Below are 17,767 nucleotides of genomic sequence, written 5' to 3'. Positions count from 1 at the left end.
AAAACACACTTACCAGGACATTGGTGCAACCAGAGGAAGGGATAAAGAATGTGGGTACATTCTAGTGACTGATTGTAGGAAACTGATTTATTAGCGTGGGCTTATTTTCTTGATATTCAACTTGACGTTTACTCAAACTAAAATCAAGCACACACCTTGAGGGTTTGCAAGAAATGGTGTTGCCTTCATCTAACTCGATGTTAAAGTATACAGAGACCTTTTCTTTCTTGCTCACTTCTTCTCCACCTGCTGTAATCATTTCTAGTGGCAGAAAAAGATCTCTCATCATTAAATGAACATCAATCCTTGTAAAGGTTCCTAAGAGCTAAGAAGGCAAATGCTTCTTTCTTCCATCATCATGGTTCCTTTTGAGAGCAGCTAACATTTTTAAATGATATAGCTGTTTGACAGTTATAGATCATTGGAGATTTAAAAAAGAATTTATTCTGGGGTTTGTAATGTCCATGGAAATGTGTTCTGATTAATTGTGAAATAGGGGGCTATTGATACTCCTGGAAATTTTAAGGTGGCACAAATAATACCAGATTATTTAATTGATTTCTATGTGACAGTAATAAAAATGCCCCCGAAACTGTACATTTTTCTTTAAAACACTATGTTTAGGTTTTGTAAACTAGATGATACAATTGTAACCATTAATCAATATTACATATGGCCTGGTGGGTTTTCTCCCATAAGTGCTATGTCATCAGCAAAATGAGATTACATTTTCACATGCAAATAATGCACAGAATACATATATTAGGAAACCAATAACACCATAATTATTCTTACTGGCTTTAGCATCAGCTTCTTTAAGAGCTAGCGTGTGGGGATGTAGTTCTTTCATTACTAATACTATCACTTGATCAAAGATTTTTATATCTGTTTCTCTTGTTTCTTTCTTACCTATTTTTATGGGAAGGAATAAAATCATCCACAAGAGGAGAAATGTTTAAAAGACAAGAAGAAAAGAGGTTTGGGCCATTGTGGGAATTCTGACATGAATGAAGACTGGATATTTAACTTTATGTTGAGGACCTTCTTTCCTTTCTTCGGGAATACCTTGTTTTGGATGTATACCATGTAAAATCTAACACCATGTTATTGAGTGTCTCAATAACCTTGTACATTTCTCGTGTACTCTGTATCCCACTAGAAAGTATTCTTTCCCCCATTCCTCCCCTATTTTTCACTTTCTTCTTCTTTCTCTCCTTCCTACTCTTTTCTAGAAATCATGTTCTTTTTCTGTACTGTTTTTTTTTTTAAATCAGACTATACAGTTCTAAATCACCATTCATTATGAGGTGATCCTTCGGTTGCTTGCACATTTAAACGCAGTGTACACCTTAGGTTGGATTACTACTGATAAACTGTGTAACCCTGACTGAAGTACTCCATTGCTCTGAGCCTCATCTCCTTATTGTGAACAAGCTCTCTCAGAAGTAGTATTGTTTTTAGTACAGTTGACTGGAATAGTAGTTCAATTGCAGCCTGGTACTCCACTCAAAGTACGTTCTTAAGAAATACCAACTTGTTTATTGTCACTGTCCTCATAAAGGCAATAGAGGCCCAAAAATATTCAATGAGCTACACCTTTAAAACACTACAGAGACACATGACAGAGAAATGTTTTAAATATATGACTCTAGGCTGGATCCATGACACTATTACTCTACTGTTTATGACAGAGTTCCAATATTTTTAGAATATCAACATCCTTTCCTAAAATCATTTTCTTTTTCTCTCTTAGTGAGTAGAGCATGCATCCAGGATGATTTTGTCTGGAATGAGACTTAGATCTTGGTCAATGGCTCTTCTTGAAGCTTAGAGCTGGTGCACGCATACACAACCCTGCTCATTAACCTTCCTGTCTCTGAGCACACATTTCCTTAATAGAGGTCCAGCTGAATCCCCAGAAGTGGAAACAAAGCCTCCTAGTGACATGATTTTCTAGAAATAGGATTCTCTAAGGTGCCTTGAGGGAGATGATTGTATACAGGTGTCTCATGGGACGTAAACTAAGATGTTCTGTAATCTTCCTTAAAGTGTCTTCTCCAGTGTTTAGCCCAGGTCTTGTCATGTGTGGTGAATTTACTTATCTATTGAGCATACTGTAAGGCTTCACAAAGGAAGGTTTATAGATGCACCTCTCATCATTGCTTTATGCAATGATAATGGGAAGAGCCTTTTAATAAACAATGAAGACACAGAGGAGGACTAAACTTGTATGCTGCTTGAAAATTCATTTTCCTAAAAGTTTCAAATTCCGTCAAAAAGGGAAAAAAGTGATACCAATAAACCCACAGAATAAACTTCAGAATACAACACCAGAATTTTCAAGCAGTTTCTCAGGTTATAAGTAGGTGACCTATTACAAAATGTTGTCTTCCTCTCTTAGCATTGAATCACATTGTTCTGTGTTAGCAAACAAAGATGGTGCATTATGCAAGCTTCGCTGAGCTGAGCGACTACAATGTAGGGCAAGTGGTTGTGTTGCCTGCAGTTTCCCATAGACTTTCTTCTATCAGAGTATATGTGGTTAAAACTTCCTTCCTTTGATCACCTTCCGCCCCTTTGTCCACTATTATTTCTGCTTCGAGGACTTTTCTTCCCTTGGACGTTTTGGGATCTGTTGTAAGGCTCACTAATGCTGTCCTACAAAGAACTTTCAATTGGTAAACACTTACTGCCCTTACCCTCAGCTTTGGGAGAGGATGGCGTTTATTTCACACTGGGAATAGGCAGTTTTTTCCACCCACATTGGTCAGCAAATTACTTCCTTGCTCTGATTACATTTTGCTTAATTTGTTTTTAATTTCCAGGCCAGAAGCTTTCAACTGGCCTCTTGTTTTGCTTGTAGAGAACAATATTTGTCCTTGAACAAAACAGAGCATCCATTCGATGTCTTTACCACTTTGTCATTTCCCAGATCATTATGAAACTCGTTTGTTCTGCACCTGTGATGTGTCCGTTTGGACCTGAGCTAAGTCTTAAGAAAAAAAAATGACATTTCCCAGAAGCTCAAAATTACCACTGCTTGAGTCTAGCCTGTGAATGACATACAACTGACAAAGGAACAAACAAGTCATGAATAACATACAATAAAGGACTCTTTTTATATTAAGATCAATGAAATGATGAAAAATAAATACCCATAAATGGTGATATTGTCATTATCATCATTATTCTGTTTTATCCAAGCAGGTGGGTGATCAAGTTCCAAAGCAATATACTTAGGAGAAGAATTGTAAAATTAAATAAACAGTAGCCTTTCTCTGGTAACAAGGACCACATACATACCTGGAAAGATCTTAAATTTGCCTGACAAGGTTTGAAAGTTGTGTCATGGAGCCATATGGTGAGTCTAGAGCAAGTTTAATTCTATGACCCTTTCATATTTGTGTGTGTGGACAGGCATATGGACACGCACATGGCACAGCACACATATGATGCTCAGAGAACATCTTTAGGTATCAGTTGTCTCCTTCCATGCAAGGTTCAAACTCATGCATTCAGGCTTAACGGGAAGCATCTTTTACCCAATGAGCAATCTTGCCAGGCCACCTTCAATTTTGACAACGCTAAGCTGTCAGAAGGAATACTACCAATAGGAGAGAGAGGTGATGTATTTGAAATCTATAAATTGTATTTCATGTTCATTTGTCACCTCTAGGAAAAGCAAATAAAGTTTCTTCCTCCTTCTGACGTGGATGATGAATGACTGCTTAGAGCCGGACTGTGGAAGCCTGTGCTGCACTTATTGACTGCCTATGGAAAACAATTCATCCACAGATGCAGTCAGTGCCAAGGGTGCACGCCCCGCAAGGCATAGGTAAACGGGTGCTAATCACCCCAGTCCATCTGAACAGAGAGTAATTACTCCTGTTCAAAGCAATCTCTTCCCCTTGTCTTTACTCTGCTCCTGTCTGAGCAGAGCATCAGAAAGTATGTGAGAAGACTGAACCCCCAGTGCTGCAGGGGACTCCAGAGTTAAGTTCAGTGGAAGACATATGCTAAGTGATTCATTCATTCACTTGTAGATTCATCAATTTGTCACAAAGCTTTGCTGGCCTGCTGTGAAATAAGCGTTGTTTCAAGCTGACTCCATTCCCCAGAGAGCTACTGTTGAGAATAGGAAAAGATAGGATTTTTACCTTTTGCAAACTTCTCTTGAAAACCTTATATTGATTTCATTACCAAGAACAAAGAAGATTCAACATGGCAAAACATCACTGATTCAAAGACACTTGAGGAGCCAAAGGAGGGCGTCTAGACCTAGTTACAAACAAGGGGCAGGTGGCTGAGTGGGTGAATTGCTGGCTGCACATGTATAAGATCTGAGTTCAGATCTCCTAGCCCTGACTTAAAGCTGGATTAAACAGTGTGTGTGTACCTACAGTCCCAGCGTGGGATAGTGATGATGTGGGGGAAGCCAGGAGCTTGCAGGCCAGCCTGGCTGACGTAATTGGTCAACTCCAGGTTTAATGTAAGACACTGCTTCAAAAAACAAAGTAGAGAGTAATAGGCAAAGACACTCAACATTGTTCGCTGACCTTTAATCATGCAAGCCTATATGTTTGTGTGTATGTTCACATGCTCACATAAATGATAGATAGACAAATAGATAAATAGATCTGAATAGACAAATAAATAAGCAGATAATAGATAAATGATAATATAAATAAATAAAAATGAGAAGTATAATCTAGTATTATGAAAAATTGCTCATTAACTTGAGTTTAATCATTCTGAAAATACTACCCTTTGGTATACTCTCTCTAGAAGACACAACTTATTTTCAGATCAGCAACACAACCTATGTCCAAAGACTGAATTATATTTATTATGTGTTTCTCTGTGTATGTTAAAACTTTTCAGTGTGGATCTTGCTAAATAATTCAATTACTTACTAGCTTACTTTTTGTAAATGACAAAATTGGAAGACAAACGATGGTTCATTTGAGGCAAAATCATCAAAGAGTTTAAGATTGAAATAACAAGGTTTCCTCAATCATCCAGCAGCTCATTACGGATGCACTGCATTCCGTCACTACACTAACCACAGCCTAATTAATTTGAAGGCTATGATTAAGGAATTAAAATACATTGTACATATCTTTGAGTATCCAAAATTGTGAACTTACTTTTATGTTTGTAATTACCTCATAAAATTACATAGGTTTTAATTTTAACAAATATGAATACAAATCAGACACCATGATATGGCATATAGCTATGGATAAAAAAATCAAAGGGACCAATACAAACATAGTAAAGATGTTAGGATAATAAAAATATGGGTAAACAAAGATAGATCCATACTGGCCTACCTGCTTCTTTTGAGGAGATTTGGTCAGAAACTAGCCTATGTGGTCCAAACTTTTTAGGCGTATAGGAAGATCACCCGCCCTTCCAACATTTTATGCACGCAAATTATCAAGTATAAGGTTTCAGGTGGACACTTGATAGAGAAGATGGAGTTTTGATCTCTTTATTTTTAGTTTTGCAGGGGTGAAAACAAGAGCTTCAGCCCCTTTAGTTTTATTTATATAATAATGAACATCAATGTCTTAACAATTTCTTGAAATATTTCAGCCTCTTTCTAATGTTATGGGGGATACAACATAATTTCCTACAGCCTAATGAATTTAAAGTATACATGCATATTAAACTAGTTGCAGAAAACAATAAACAAAAATCATTTTGATTTGGGGTATTTTGTAGTCTTAATTTGAATTACTTTTATATCTATGTCAGCAGAAGTAGGTTGTGAGAGGAAAAGAGAGAGCATATTTTAGTTAACCAGGATCTAGGAAATCAAAAAGTAGGAAAGCTTCATCTGGCTTGAGACAGTGGTTACCTGTAAAGCAGGGCTTCTTCGTAAGATCATGAAGATTACATTTTGACAGGAGGCAAGAGGTTGTTATACTTTATTGTTAATTGTAGTTAGGAATACAAGGCAGTATGACCCTTTGATGATGTATTTGTGTTTTGAAATATGACAGACTTTCTTATGTCCCAATAAATATGAAATCACCTGGAAATATTTCTGTCCATTTAGAAGCCATCAAAATGTCCTTGTTTAGAGCATGCACTAGATTTTAATAAAAGCATGTGACTTGGTACTTAGCAAATTCCCTTGATGGCCCCATGTCGGTCATCAAATGGAGGAGGCTGCTTTTTTTAGCAACATGAGGTAGACAAACTCATAACTTTTGTTGGTGTTTATGGACAGTAGGCAGTGTTTCATGCTATGTGAGAGACAATCAAATTCCAGTTTCGCATGTTTCCTGTCTTTCTCTCTTATCTGGAGTGATGCTGACAAGTACAGCACTCCTCTTAACACCTTAGTCTTCAACAAGAGCAAGTTAGAAAAATGACAAAGAACTTGCCAAGTTCATCCTGAATAAAAGAAACAGATTCCAACAGTGTGTGCGTATGTGTGTGCGTGTGCGTGTGTGTTAAGCACTCTTTGTGCCATTTGTGATGGCATCGCTTCCCTTTTAAAGATGACACAAACTATTATGAAGTTTCAACATGATGACTCCATATTGAAAGGGACTGTGTTTGCCTAGTATTCTGCCATTTTATATCAGGACTCTATGTATTCCTCCCTTTCTTTCTCTCTTCATTCCTCTTTTCCACCCCCTCCCCTTTCTTCTTTCTCTCCTCCTTCTCCGCACCCTTCCTTGTTCCCTCCATTCCTGTCTTACTGCTAAATCCAGGCTGCAGTGATCTCTCATCACCTACCCACACATTGAGCACATCTTTCATACTGAACCAGACTCATAGAGTACCGATTAATAAGCCAATAGGGAAGAAGTCAATGAATGGCATTAAGGCAGGCTGTCTGCAGATGTTAGGCTCACACTTTGGCGGAGCCAAGGAGACCTATAGAGAGTAGGGAATGAGATACTTCATCACATATTCCTAGAGGCAGAAAATGAGAGAAAACAAGCAGTTCTCAAGGCAGCTCATTCATCTTGCTTCGATTGCAGTTATTCAGAATGCTCGGGCCAAGGGTAGATTTTCATAAATCCTCCTTTCCTACATAAAAAGAGCCACACTAGTACTTTTAGTCTCCTGAGATGGAGTGTGACTAAGCTATACCACGAGGAAAGGCTAGGATTAAGGGGGTAAAAGGGAATGTTTGAGATTAACAAAATAATTTTGTAACTGGGGAGATGAGGCAGCAGCAGGAAAGGTGCTTACTGCCCAGCCTAATGACCTGAGTTCAATGCTCTCAGACCTATGTAGTAGAAGAAAAGAATCAAAATCTTCATGTTGTCCTTTGATCTTCATATATGTGCTATAACATATACCTGGGTGCACATAAGCAAACAAAATAAATGAACAAAATAAATAAATAGTTTTTCATTTAAAAAAGAATAACTTTTGGAAAAAAATACAATTTCTCCTAAGAGTCCTATAAAGGGACTTCTGATTTTTATCTCCTTCTCCTGATGAGTTCTTCCTTCTTCTTCAAATGATACAAATGGTTTTGTCTCATTGCCTGGGTAGGGGGCTCAGCACTGCTGTATCCAGATGCTTCTCTGGCTGAGCACTCTCCACCTGCCTTTTGTGAGTCTTCTGTCAATGTGATAGTTGGGCAGCATGCATTGTAATTTGTAAGCTTCCGTTTCTGTTGCTTTCCTGCAGATTATGTTACTCACAGACCCGGAGATTGAGAGCAGTTTGTTGATCAGTTCGGATGAAGGGGCAACTTATCAAAAGTACCGCCTCAACTTTTACATCCAAAGTTTGCTTTTCCATCCAAAGCAAGAAGACTGGATCCTGGCATACAGTCAAGACCAAAAGGTAAGCATACTTACCATGCTTCACACAGTGGTGCATGGCTGCCAGGACAAAGGTCACTCGTTACTTATCTGGGATTTTCAACTCAGTGGTTGTTTTTTAATGTAGTAGCATGAGTACCAATGAGAACGTAGTAGGTTGCCTATTGTAACTATGTAAAAATATGAGATAACATACAAAAGAATGTTGAGATATTAAGTAAGATAGCATAGAGACACAGTATGTAGCTTGAATGCCATGTTGGCAGCTTTCCATCAAATACTGAACTAACATACTTATGATATGACAGTATTTGTTTTAGCTCATAGCACTGAGAGTTCTAGTTCATGCTTGTGTGACCTTTGCTTTGGGCCTCTAGAGAGTTAGAACATCATAGTGGGTCATAGGCAAAACTCTGCTACTCACTATCAGCTAGAACACAGATGTAAGAATCAGCCTGGCCCAGAATACCACAGATGTTTTTCAGGAGCTAAGTAACATAAGGGCATCTTGGTGAACTCCACCTCCTATAGTCCCACAGGGCATCTTGGTGAACCTCACATCCTAAAGTCCCACAGCACCCAGAGAGACAATTTTTAGCTGATGTAACTTGATCAATTTTCAGCATCTATTACAGATGATGAATGATTTGGAAGGCACTGAATTCCATGGAATCTGAGGCTGTTTTATGAATATAGATAGATGATCATTTTTCTTGATTCAAGACCTATTGCTTTTCTCAGACACTCAAGGAGAAACTACTTTACTAAGGTTGACAAATACTAGGGGGTGATGTTTAAAAAGTTTGAGAAATGTTTAAATGTCAGTATCATCTTAAGAATTTTTCTTACAGATTTTCCTCACTTAGAGGCAAAATGAAAGAAGTTCATTGCTTCTAAGGTATTAGATGCAGTTGTCCTTCACATACGGGTTTATCTCTGTGTGTATGTCCCATAAATGTTTGACTACAGGTCATGTTTTCTCTGTTAGTACATACATTATGTATGTACTATATAAGTAAGTCATCTTTTTCTTTATGGAACTTATACAGCAACATAAGAGGGTAAAGTTAATTATGGCAAGTAAAGCTAAAGTAGAAAAAAGATACTACATGTAGGCAAACATGTAAGAAACTGAAACCATAAAAATTCAAGGAAAAACAGGTGAGATACTGGCATGCCCTTTATGAAATCCATCATTCAACAAAGATGTTCTCATAATCTTCCTAAGAAGAATCATGGCTTAGACATGACATGTGATTAAAGAAATGTTAGGCTCCCATGATTGGAGGAAATACTAAATCTGCTGGTTAGATTCCCAACTTGACACAAGCTTTAGTCACCTAGGAAGAACAAAACTCAGTTGAGGTATTGTCTGGGTTATATTGGCTTGAGTCTGTGTCTGTAAGAGATTGTCATGATTGTTGATTGACATGGAAGGAGCCCATCCCACTGTGGACAGTTGCATCCTTGGGTGCTGTGGATCTGATCTCTATAAGAAACCTAGCTGAGCATTAGCCAGAGAGCGAGCTAAAAGGTAAGCTTGCAGGCAGTGTTGCTCTGTGGTTCCTGTCTTTGCTTTCTTTAGTGATAGATTGTGACCCGGAAATGTAAGCCAAATAAATCCATTCTTCTCCAAGTCATTCTGTTTTGTCAAAAACACTAAAACAAAGGGTATTGGGGATGGTAGGCTTTGTCTCGGCTGGTCTTAATATGTAGGATTCTCCTGGGAGGCAAAGGAACCCTGTAAGCAATTTCCCAAGGTCTCTAGTGACAGTGGCATTTTGAAGCAAGCAAATTAACATCATAGGATTGGAATGTTATGCATACTGCTCTTACTGTCAAGTAAAATGCACATTAAGCCTAAAAATAGGAAAGGTTTGCCATTAGTAGTGCTTTTTTTTTTCCCTCATGAGCAGCCTTGTTACCCTTTAGCAGAATGTTCTTGGGGTAGAACTTGTGTTTGGTGCAATTAACAAGTGAAGAACAAGTGACACAGCACATGGGTTATCTGTCATTTGATCCAATGTTTTTATATTTTATTCAGTTGTATGTTAATTTCCCCCCACCCCACCTCACCCCCTATGATGCCAAAGGTATAGCAAAAGGCAGATTCACCTGGCTAAGTACAAAGAACTATGCCTTGCAATTTAACCGTTGAATTCCCAGTCTCCAGTGTTCTATGTTTACTTGGCAAGGTAAATATCCCTGAAGGAGTAAGGACACCCTGGCTGAAGTTCCAACTCAGCTGCTTACAGTGACCAGTATTTGGTTCTATTTGTAAACAAAAATTTCACCTTAAATGTGTTTTGTATGGCTAGTTATTTTTTCATGTTTCCCTTTCCATGTCTTTGAAAACAATATTACACTATGGAATGCTTTTAGTGAGACTTATGGGCCATCCTAGTAGGAATATGGAAGACATTGGTGTTGAGGGTGACTTGAACTTTGGAGATTGTTGTCATGATGTTTTGGTAAAGAATATTGTTCCTTTGTGCCCTTTTCTGAAAAGATTTCGATTAATTGCATTGGTAAAGGAAGACTCAGAAAAGCCCAGCATAGTTTTGTCCTCTGTTTTGCTCTCATGAAAAGTGTTTTGATCAAGTGTAGCAAGTGTAGAAAGGAAAAGTACAAAAAGTATAGTTCAAATAATAAAGGGCATCACAAGTGCAATGGAGCTAAATTCTGTGTTCACAGATTAAGAGAGTGGTGACTTTGAAGCAAGATCACACCCAGCTTACCTTACTGTTTATGTATTTATCATTGAACAAGGAGTAATTATATCATGTTAGGCATTTTAGTATTACTTATTGCTTTGATTTAGATTTTTAATCTGGAATAAACTAAAATCGAGAAACACAGGCATTTGATCTGGATCTTGAGGAATACTAGCCATGAAAAGCTTAGCTCTTGGCATGGTAGTACACACCTTTAATTCCAGGAGACAAAACCAAGCAGATTTCTGAGTTCAGGGACAGCCTGGTACAGAGCAAGTTTCAAGTAAAGAAAAGCTTAAGTGTGCTGATACATGCCTTTAATCCCAGCACTCAAGAGAAAGAGCCGTGGAGGTCTCTAAGTTGAAGATCTGCTTACAGAGGAAGCTTCAGAACAGCCAAATCTAGGCAGTGAAGAAGTTGGAAAGCAGAAAGCTGGTGATAATGTCATAGAAGGGAGCCTTGTTCCAGCCCAGCAAGCAACAGAACTTGGCAGCTTTGGCCATGTGTCTCTGGCTTTAGAGTCAAGAACAGAAGGGGATACTGGGACAATTGATGCTGATTAGCTGGAGCTAAGAAATTAGCAGTGATTAAGAAGAGAGCTTCATCAAGTGAGTTAGGCTTTAAGCAGAAGCAAGAGGGTAGTGGGCTTGATCATTGCTGGTATAACAGCTTTAATTACATTAATTGCTAGCACCACTGCTTCTGAAATTGGTTTGACACAAGAAGTTAAGACATCTACTTTTGTTAATCATTTAGCAAAAAACATTACTAATGTATTGAGTACACAAGAGGATTTACATAGGCATTTGGAACATCAGATTGATGATCTTTATCCTATTCAAATTATTGGAAGAAGGTTCATAGTTTAAGTGTAAGGAGCCATCTCGAGTGTCATGCCAAATACCAATGGATTTATGTGACTTCTAAAATTTACAATGATAGACATTATGATTAGGAAAATGTTTAAAGACACTTCCACTTATTTTGGATAATTCTAACACCTCTCTGGATGTTTTGACTTTGCATAGTGAGAGTATGCATTTAAAGAATGCTGCTCTGCTGAGCTTTGATGCTGCAGATAATGCTGATAAAATTATCCATGGCTTGAGGTCAGTATTTCCATTTTGGTCAAGCATCAAAAATGGTATATATAGCTTGATCATGCTAGCCCTTTTTTGTCCTGGGAATAATTTTATTCCTGCCCATCGTGTGAAAGCTTGTTTTTAACAACATCAACATGTACAAAGTACATGACTTGAAACTGAAAATGGACCCGCAGACAGAGTTATTAATTTAACAGGCTGGCAAGCCAAGGATGGGTAAGATTCTGCACAAAGCCTTACCAAACTAAGAAAGAAATGCATTGCTCTTGATAATTCATATTCCATGTCAAGTAAGGAAGGCATTCTTATCAGAACAGCCTAAGACAGTCTCAGTCTTGTTTATGAACTATAAAAAGGGGGAGATGTGGAGAGCTTTGGGGGCTGCCTGGCAGGAATCTGACATTGGCCAAGGACAAGGAAATGGGCTACTGGCAAGAATCTGACATTAGACTAGAACAAAGTAGTAATTTCAGGCAGGAATCTAAATCTTAGGCTAGAAGAAAGAAATAATTTCAGGCACGAATCTAAATCTTAGGCTAGAACAAAGAAGTAGGCTCCAGGCATGAAAATCACTTTGGGCTAGGGCATGAAAGAGGGCTCAGATATTTTGGTCATCTTGATAAACCCTTAGAAATAGTGATCATGGGACTTTGTTTATTGCTTTGCTTGTTCCTTGACTATTTGCATCTATTGGATTGCTAGTTCCTCAACCTAGAACTGACCTTAACACTTGCATGTAATTAAAACAGTATAAAAGCAAAAAGGAGGAAGAAGGATGGGATAGGGGGATTATGGTGGAGGAATGTGGAAAGGGGATAACATCTGAAATGTAAATAAATAAAATATCCAGTTAAAAAAAAAGAAAGTAATGAATCCCAAATTTTCCATAGGCCATTTCTGAGGTATGATAAACAAGAACAGCAGTAGCAGTGGAGTGGAGTCAGCCTGAGCATAGAGTGTTCCAGAAGGCAGAGCTGGAGAAGTGATGCCAGCCCTTTGGAGGATCCCAGAAGATCTTGTATGGATCCTAGACATTAGCGCAAGAAGCTGTAAAGTTGCAGTTTCCTTGGATACCCCAAGATGTTAGAGATGCCAGAGATGCTAACAGAGGAGTAGGACCAGTCAAAGAGAAAGAATTATGTTGGAGTAAACAAAGATGAAAATGTTGAAGATCTGAAGAGAGCTTTGACAACAGACATTGGCATGCTGAGTTTGTAGCTTGCCTAGTTGGTTTTTTGTCTTGCTTTGGTCCAGTATTTCCTCACTATTAAGTTTTGGAATTGTAATTTATATCCTGTTATAGTGGAGGTTTGTGCTCTTCTTTGAGTTTGATTTTATAAGGCATTTCAATTAAGTAATTGGATGAATTGCAGAAGAGACTTTGAAATTCGGACTTTTAAAATTTTTGAGACTGGTATAGACTATGATACTTTTAAAGTTAGACCAATTATAGTTTCCATTGTGCTATGGCTGGGTATGGCCTCAATAGACTCAGGTGTTTGAACAAGTCTATGGGACCCATGGAGTGGAAAGTGGTAGTTTGAATATGTTTGGCACAGGTCTATTACTATTAGGAGCTGTGGCCTTGTTGAAGTAGGTATGGCCTTGTTAGAGTAAGTTTGTCACTGTGAGGGTGGGATTAGAGACTATCCTCCTAGCTGCCTGTTGAAGCCAGTCTTCTATTTGCCTTTAGAACAATATATAGAACTCTCAGCTCCTCCAGTCCTGTGCCAGCCTGGATGCTGTATGCTTCCTGCCATGATGATAATCAAGCCCCAATTAAATGTTTTCCTTTATAAGAGTTGCCGTGTTCATGGTGCCTCTCCATAGCAGTAGAAACCCTACCTAAGATATGCAGGGAGCTCACAGATGCACACAGTGGCTACACACATTACATAAACTTAATATAATAACTTAATAAATAACCAACATTCAGATGATAATGGCTTAGTGACATTTAGGCTCAGAGCTTCTTGAGGTTATAAGAAATTCCTCCAGTTAAACAAAAGCATGACAAATTTCTTGGACAGGAGCACACACATTTTCTTAAACAAAGATGGAGAATCTCATAAGTAATTATATAAGGGTGGAAAAGTAGTGTTTACAAGGTGGAATTTTTTTGTCAAAATCAGAAGGATGGTAAAGCTCGCTATAATACACACAGATACGGCAAACTTGATCTTAGTTTGTGGTTTAGCCTAATAGGCACACATGGTTTTTGTTACCCTCACATAGACCCTTTGAAGAGTTGTCAGGGTTGGTGTGTTCTCAGTCATGGATTATAGGGTTAAGCATAAAAATGTAAAAATACATATAGGTAATGTGAAGGTTTGAACCCATGGTTCATTTTGTGAGCACAGACTTGATGAATTCTGTGCTTTCAGAGTTTGAAAAACCCTGATAAATCTTTGTTCTATATGACGTGAGGAATTAAAATTTTGATAATTCAACAAACATTATCATAGGAAAGTTGGGCTTATCTCATATATGGATGTTGTAGGAACAGAAAGAGATCTAACTTTTGATAATAATAATTTGAAGTGAACATGTGAACAGAATTAGGCTTTCTAATTCTATCTCTGGTTTCTCAAGAGAGAAACAAGGATAAATCCTTATATGGTAGAACTGGACAACATGCTCATGTATGTAGAAAACTGAAAATACCTCAGTGTCTCAAGACTTACATCAAGGTATGGGAAGCAATATCTGGAGAGGGAATGGTCTTCTGCCATCAGAGGAGCCAATGGTAGTCTCTGGAGTTAAGTGGAGAGGGCCTGTGGACCATCAGGTGGAGACAGTGATACTAGTATCAGTATCTGGCAATCGTTTACTGACTGTGAGATTTTGAGAACTGATAAGACACAGTTCCAGACACCAAGGAGAGCTCAGTGTTGGCATTGGCTAGCCAGCATCTGCGACTTTTTAGGAAAGAGGAACATTTGTTCCTGTATACAAGTATTGTTCATCAGTTTTTCTCTGTGACAGCTGCTAGTGCTGCTGTTGCCAAGCTCTCGGCTAAGATCTTAGCCCCAGAGCAAGCTTCCCATCTGCTGAATACAGTTTCATGTCAAACTCAGGGAAACATAAAGGAACTGACTCTTAGAAACCACTGTGGTGAGCTGCTGGCACCTAATAACTCAGCTATGAACAGTATCTTCATACCTCCTCTTCTCTTTCTTCCCATACTCTGTGTACTTTGGGGCATACTTTACTTCCTTTAAACAGATAGAACTTTTGTTTTGTTTTGTTTTGTTTTGTTTTTCATTTCTTCAACCTTGATTTTTTTTCTTTACTTCAAGGAATAGGATATTTAAGGCTCTGAGAAAAGAATTTGGATTACTGGTCTAGAGAGAGCCCATAAGGTGTGAGATGCCCCTTTGTGTTTGATACTACACACTCACACACACCTTGTGAAGGCTTTAATTTTAAACATAGACCAGTAACTGATATTTAATCTTAAAGAATTTTTTATTCCCAAATGTCCTCCTTAGACCTAAGAGCAATACAGTGTGTTTGTAACTTAGGATTATTTTTTTTCTTAGAGGAAAAAAAAAATCTCCTGATTATATTCAGTATCTCCAGAGTTGTGTAACAATCTCAAAAATAAACTAATCGAAGGAAAATATAATGACTATCAATGGTAATTTATAAGTTTTTCTGTACAAGTATGAAGGACCAAAAGTCTCATTATCTGCCATTTACAAGCTGGAACACCAAGAAAGCCAGCAAGATGATTTGGTCTCAGTCTGATTGTTGACAACTGGGTGAGAGTCTTATGGGTGGTATCCTTGGTTTCAGCCTTTTTCCAGGTATTGGTGTCTTGGGGCTCAATACCAACAGGTTAACCTGTGATAACCAAGTTAACAGTCGATCCAAATAGAAGAGATAGGAATGGAAGGAAAGATATCGAGGAACTTTGCTTTGGTTAGTCTGTGGGACCAAACAAGAAATGGATGGTGTTTTGTTACTTCTGTCCTACATTTAAAAAATTGACGTGTGTGTGTGTGTGTGTGTGTGTGTGTGTGTGTGTGTGTGTATGCATGCACACACATGCAAATACAATCCATGGCAGGCATTAGGAGGTCAGAAGAGAAATGGGGGCAGAGTTCTCTTACCCCTTGAGTCTCAACATTGAACGTGGATGATCAGGTTTGTGATAAGCACTCATCTTTACCTGATGTTCCAGGCAGTCTTTTCTTTTATTTTACTTATTTGGAATTAATGCCTTTTATCATGTAGGCTGTCAAGTACCTGTTTCAAACCACTGCCATCTGCATTCCGTAGCCCATAGGAGTTGGTATGCAAAGAAGCCTATTGCATTTCCTAAAGGGGCTCCAGAACACTGTGCCTTCTTTATTGTTTATTTCTGCAGCTTAAGCAGGAAGCATATTTTGCTGTTGGTTTCTTCATTTTGCAGACAGGGAAGCCAGGCGAAAGGGCACACAGTCCCTTACTTCATTCCTTGCTTTCCCTGACTTCCTTTCCCTAATACAGGAAACCACCCAAGGAAGCCTTGGCAGCAGGCTCAGGCTGCCAGATTACATCTTTATTTTAATTTGGCAATAAACTAGTGTACAAACTGTGCTATAAAACACTGCCTCCAACGGCATCTCTCAGTCTGTCTTAAACACCTCACTAAACATGATGTGTTGGGAAACATTTGAAACGAGAGAAAACAAAGAGCAGATGTGACTGCAAGAAAAAAGAGAGAGAGAGAGAGAGAGAGAGAGAGAGAGAGAGAGAGAGAGAGAGAGAGAGAGAGGGAGGGGCAGGAGCAGAGTAGACAAATGTGCTCATACCTCAGCCATGTAGAGCACATCAGGTACTGGGCTCCTTTCTCTGTGAGGGCTTGTGTTGGAAGAGCAGCTTGCTAAGGGGACAATAGCCCACCATAATGTCCTATTACCAACATGAGGATGCCAGGACTTGGGTTACTGAATAGCCCTTGGTGGGAGGCACCTGACCTCTCTAGCTGGCTGGCTCAGCTTCCTGCCAAAGGTATTTGCAGAAAATGGCTTCTTGCCACTGGCCTTTCCTCCGAGCAGCTTCCTGGCTCTCCCTTCTCCATACATGGCCAGAAACGCCTACGTCATGGGCTCCATTCCTACTCAGCTGGTCAAGGAGCACAAGTGAAGAGAAGACGCTGGGGCTGGGCAGTGTGCGCATGGAGAGCAGGCATTATTCAACTGAGATGGAGGCCATGTCCAGCTTCAGCCTCTACCTTGTTGCATGGGATGTCAAGGCCAATGTCTAGACCTCTTGGCTTACTTCGGAGAAGTAATCAGACTTTGTTTGTCAAATTAAATACATGTTTCAAGAGGTCCAAGTGTTGACGTCTAACACAGCAATTTTAAAAATGTGTGCTATGGTGGATAAAGAAAGCTCATCAACTGCCCTGAATTGGCCGGCCCCTAAGCCTTTTTTCTACTTTAATTTTTCTCTTTTTCTTTTATTTCTGTAAAATTTATTTGAGAGAATGTTAATTTATTTGCTCTATGATTTTAAACATTTGAAGAAGGGCTCACTTGGGAAGAGGAGGGGGCCTGTGGGAGTGTGGAAACAAGGGACTAACCCAGAAATGAGTAAGAACTAAGTCTTGTCTAGGCATATATGTAAGCGTCAGAATGAAACCGATTGCTTTGTACAATTAATATGTGCTTATATAAACAAAAACTTTCATGTCCAAATGACTGACAAGTTCTGTGACCGAACAACCAAGCTGTTAGGGCTGTTGTGTGGCACACACTTTGTTTTGTTCTAGAATATTTATAAATTTCTACTGGGCCACTTGTGATTTCATGTTTATTTTAAGTTGAGCATATAGAATAACTACTGTATGAGCTATGCTCCTTCAATCCTTTCTCTAACCCCTCCATTGGCGACCCCATGCTCAGTCCAATCATTGGCTGCGAGCATCCACTTCAGTATTTGCCAGGTTCTGAAAGAGCCTCTCAGGAGACAACTATATCAGGCTTCTGTTAGCATGCACTTCTTGACATTCACCATAGTGTCTCAGTTTGGTAACTGTATATGGGATGGATCCACAGATGGGATGGATTTGCAGATGGGACAGTCTCTGGATGGCCTTTTCTTTGAACTCTGCTCCTCACTTTGTCTTTGTATCTCCTCCCATAAGTATTTTGCTCCCCCT

General features: G+C 38.9%; 1 protein-coding gene across 4 annotated transcripts in view; it reads left to right on the top strand.

Moving 5' to 3' along the window:
- The window catches only part of Sorcs1 (sortilin related VPS10 domain containing receptor 1), a 508,764-nt gene that overhangs the window by 313,080 nt on the left and 177,917 nt on the right, over nucleotides 1–17,767 (top strand). For all 4 annotated transcript variants that reach the window (XM_028773166.1, XM_028773182.1, XM_028773180.1 and 1 more), the window contains exon 4: nucleotides 7,663–7,821. In XM_028773166.1, the coding sequence (XP_028628999.1) occupies nucleotides 7,663–7,821 (159 nt within the window). The remainder of the gene's footprint in view (nucleotides 1–7,662; nucleotides 7,822–17,767) is intronic.

This window comes from Grammomys surdaster, unplaced genomic scaffold (genome assembly GCF_004785775.1).
Source record: "Grammomys surdaster isolate TR1022 unplaced genomic scaffold, NIH_TR_1.0 66, whole genome shotgun sequence".
Taxonomy (NCBI): Eukaryota; Metazoa; Chordata; class Mammalia; order Rodentia; family Muridae; genus Grammomys; species Grammomys surdaster.
The sequence above is the reverse complement of the archived record's forward strand: the minus strand, read 5'-3'. Positions and strand labels throughout refer to the sequence as shown.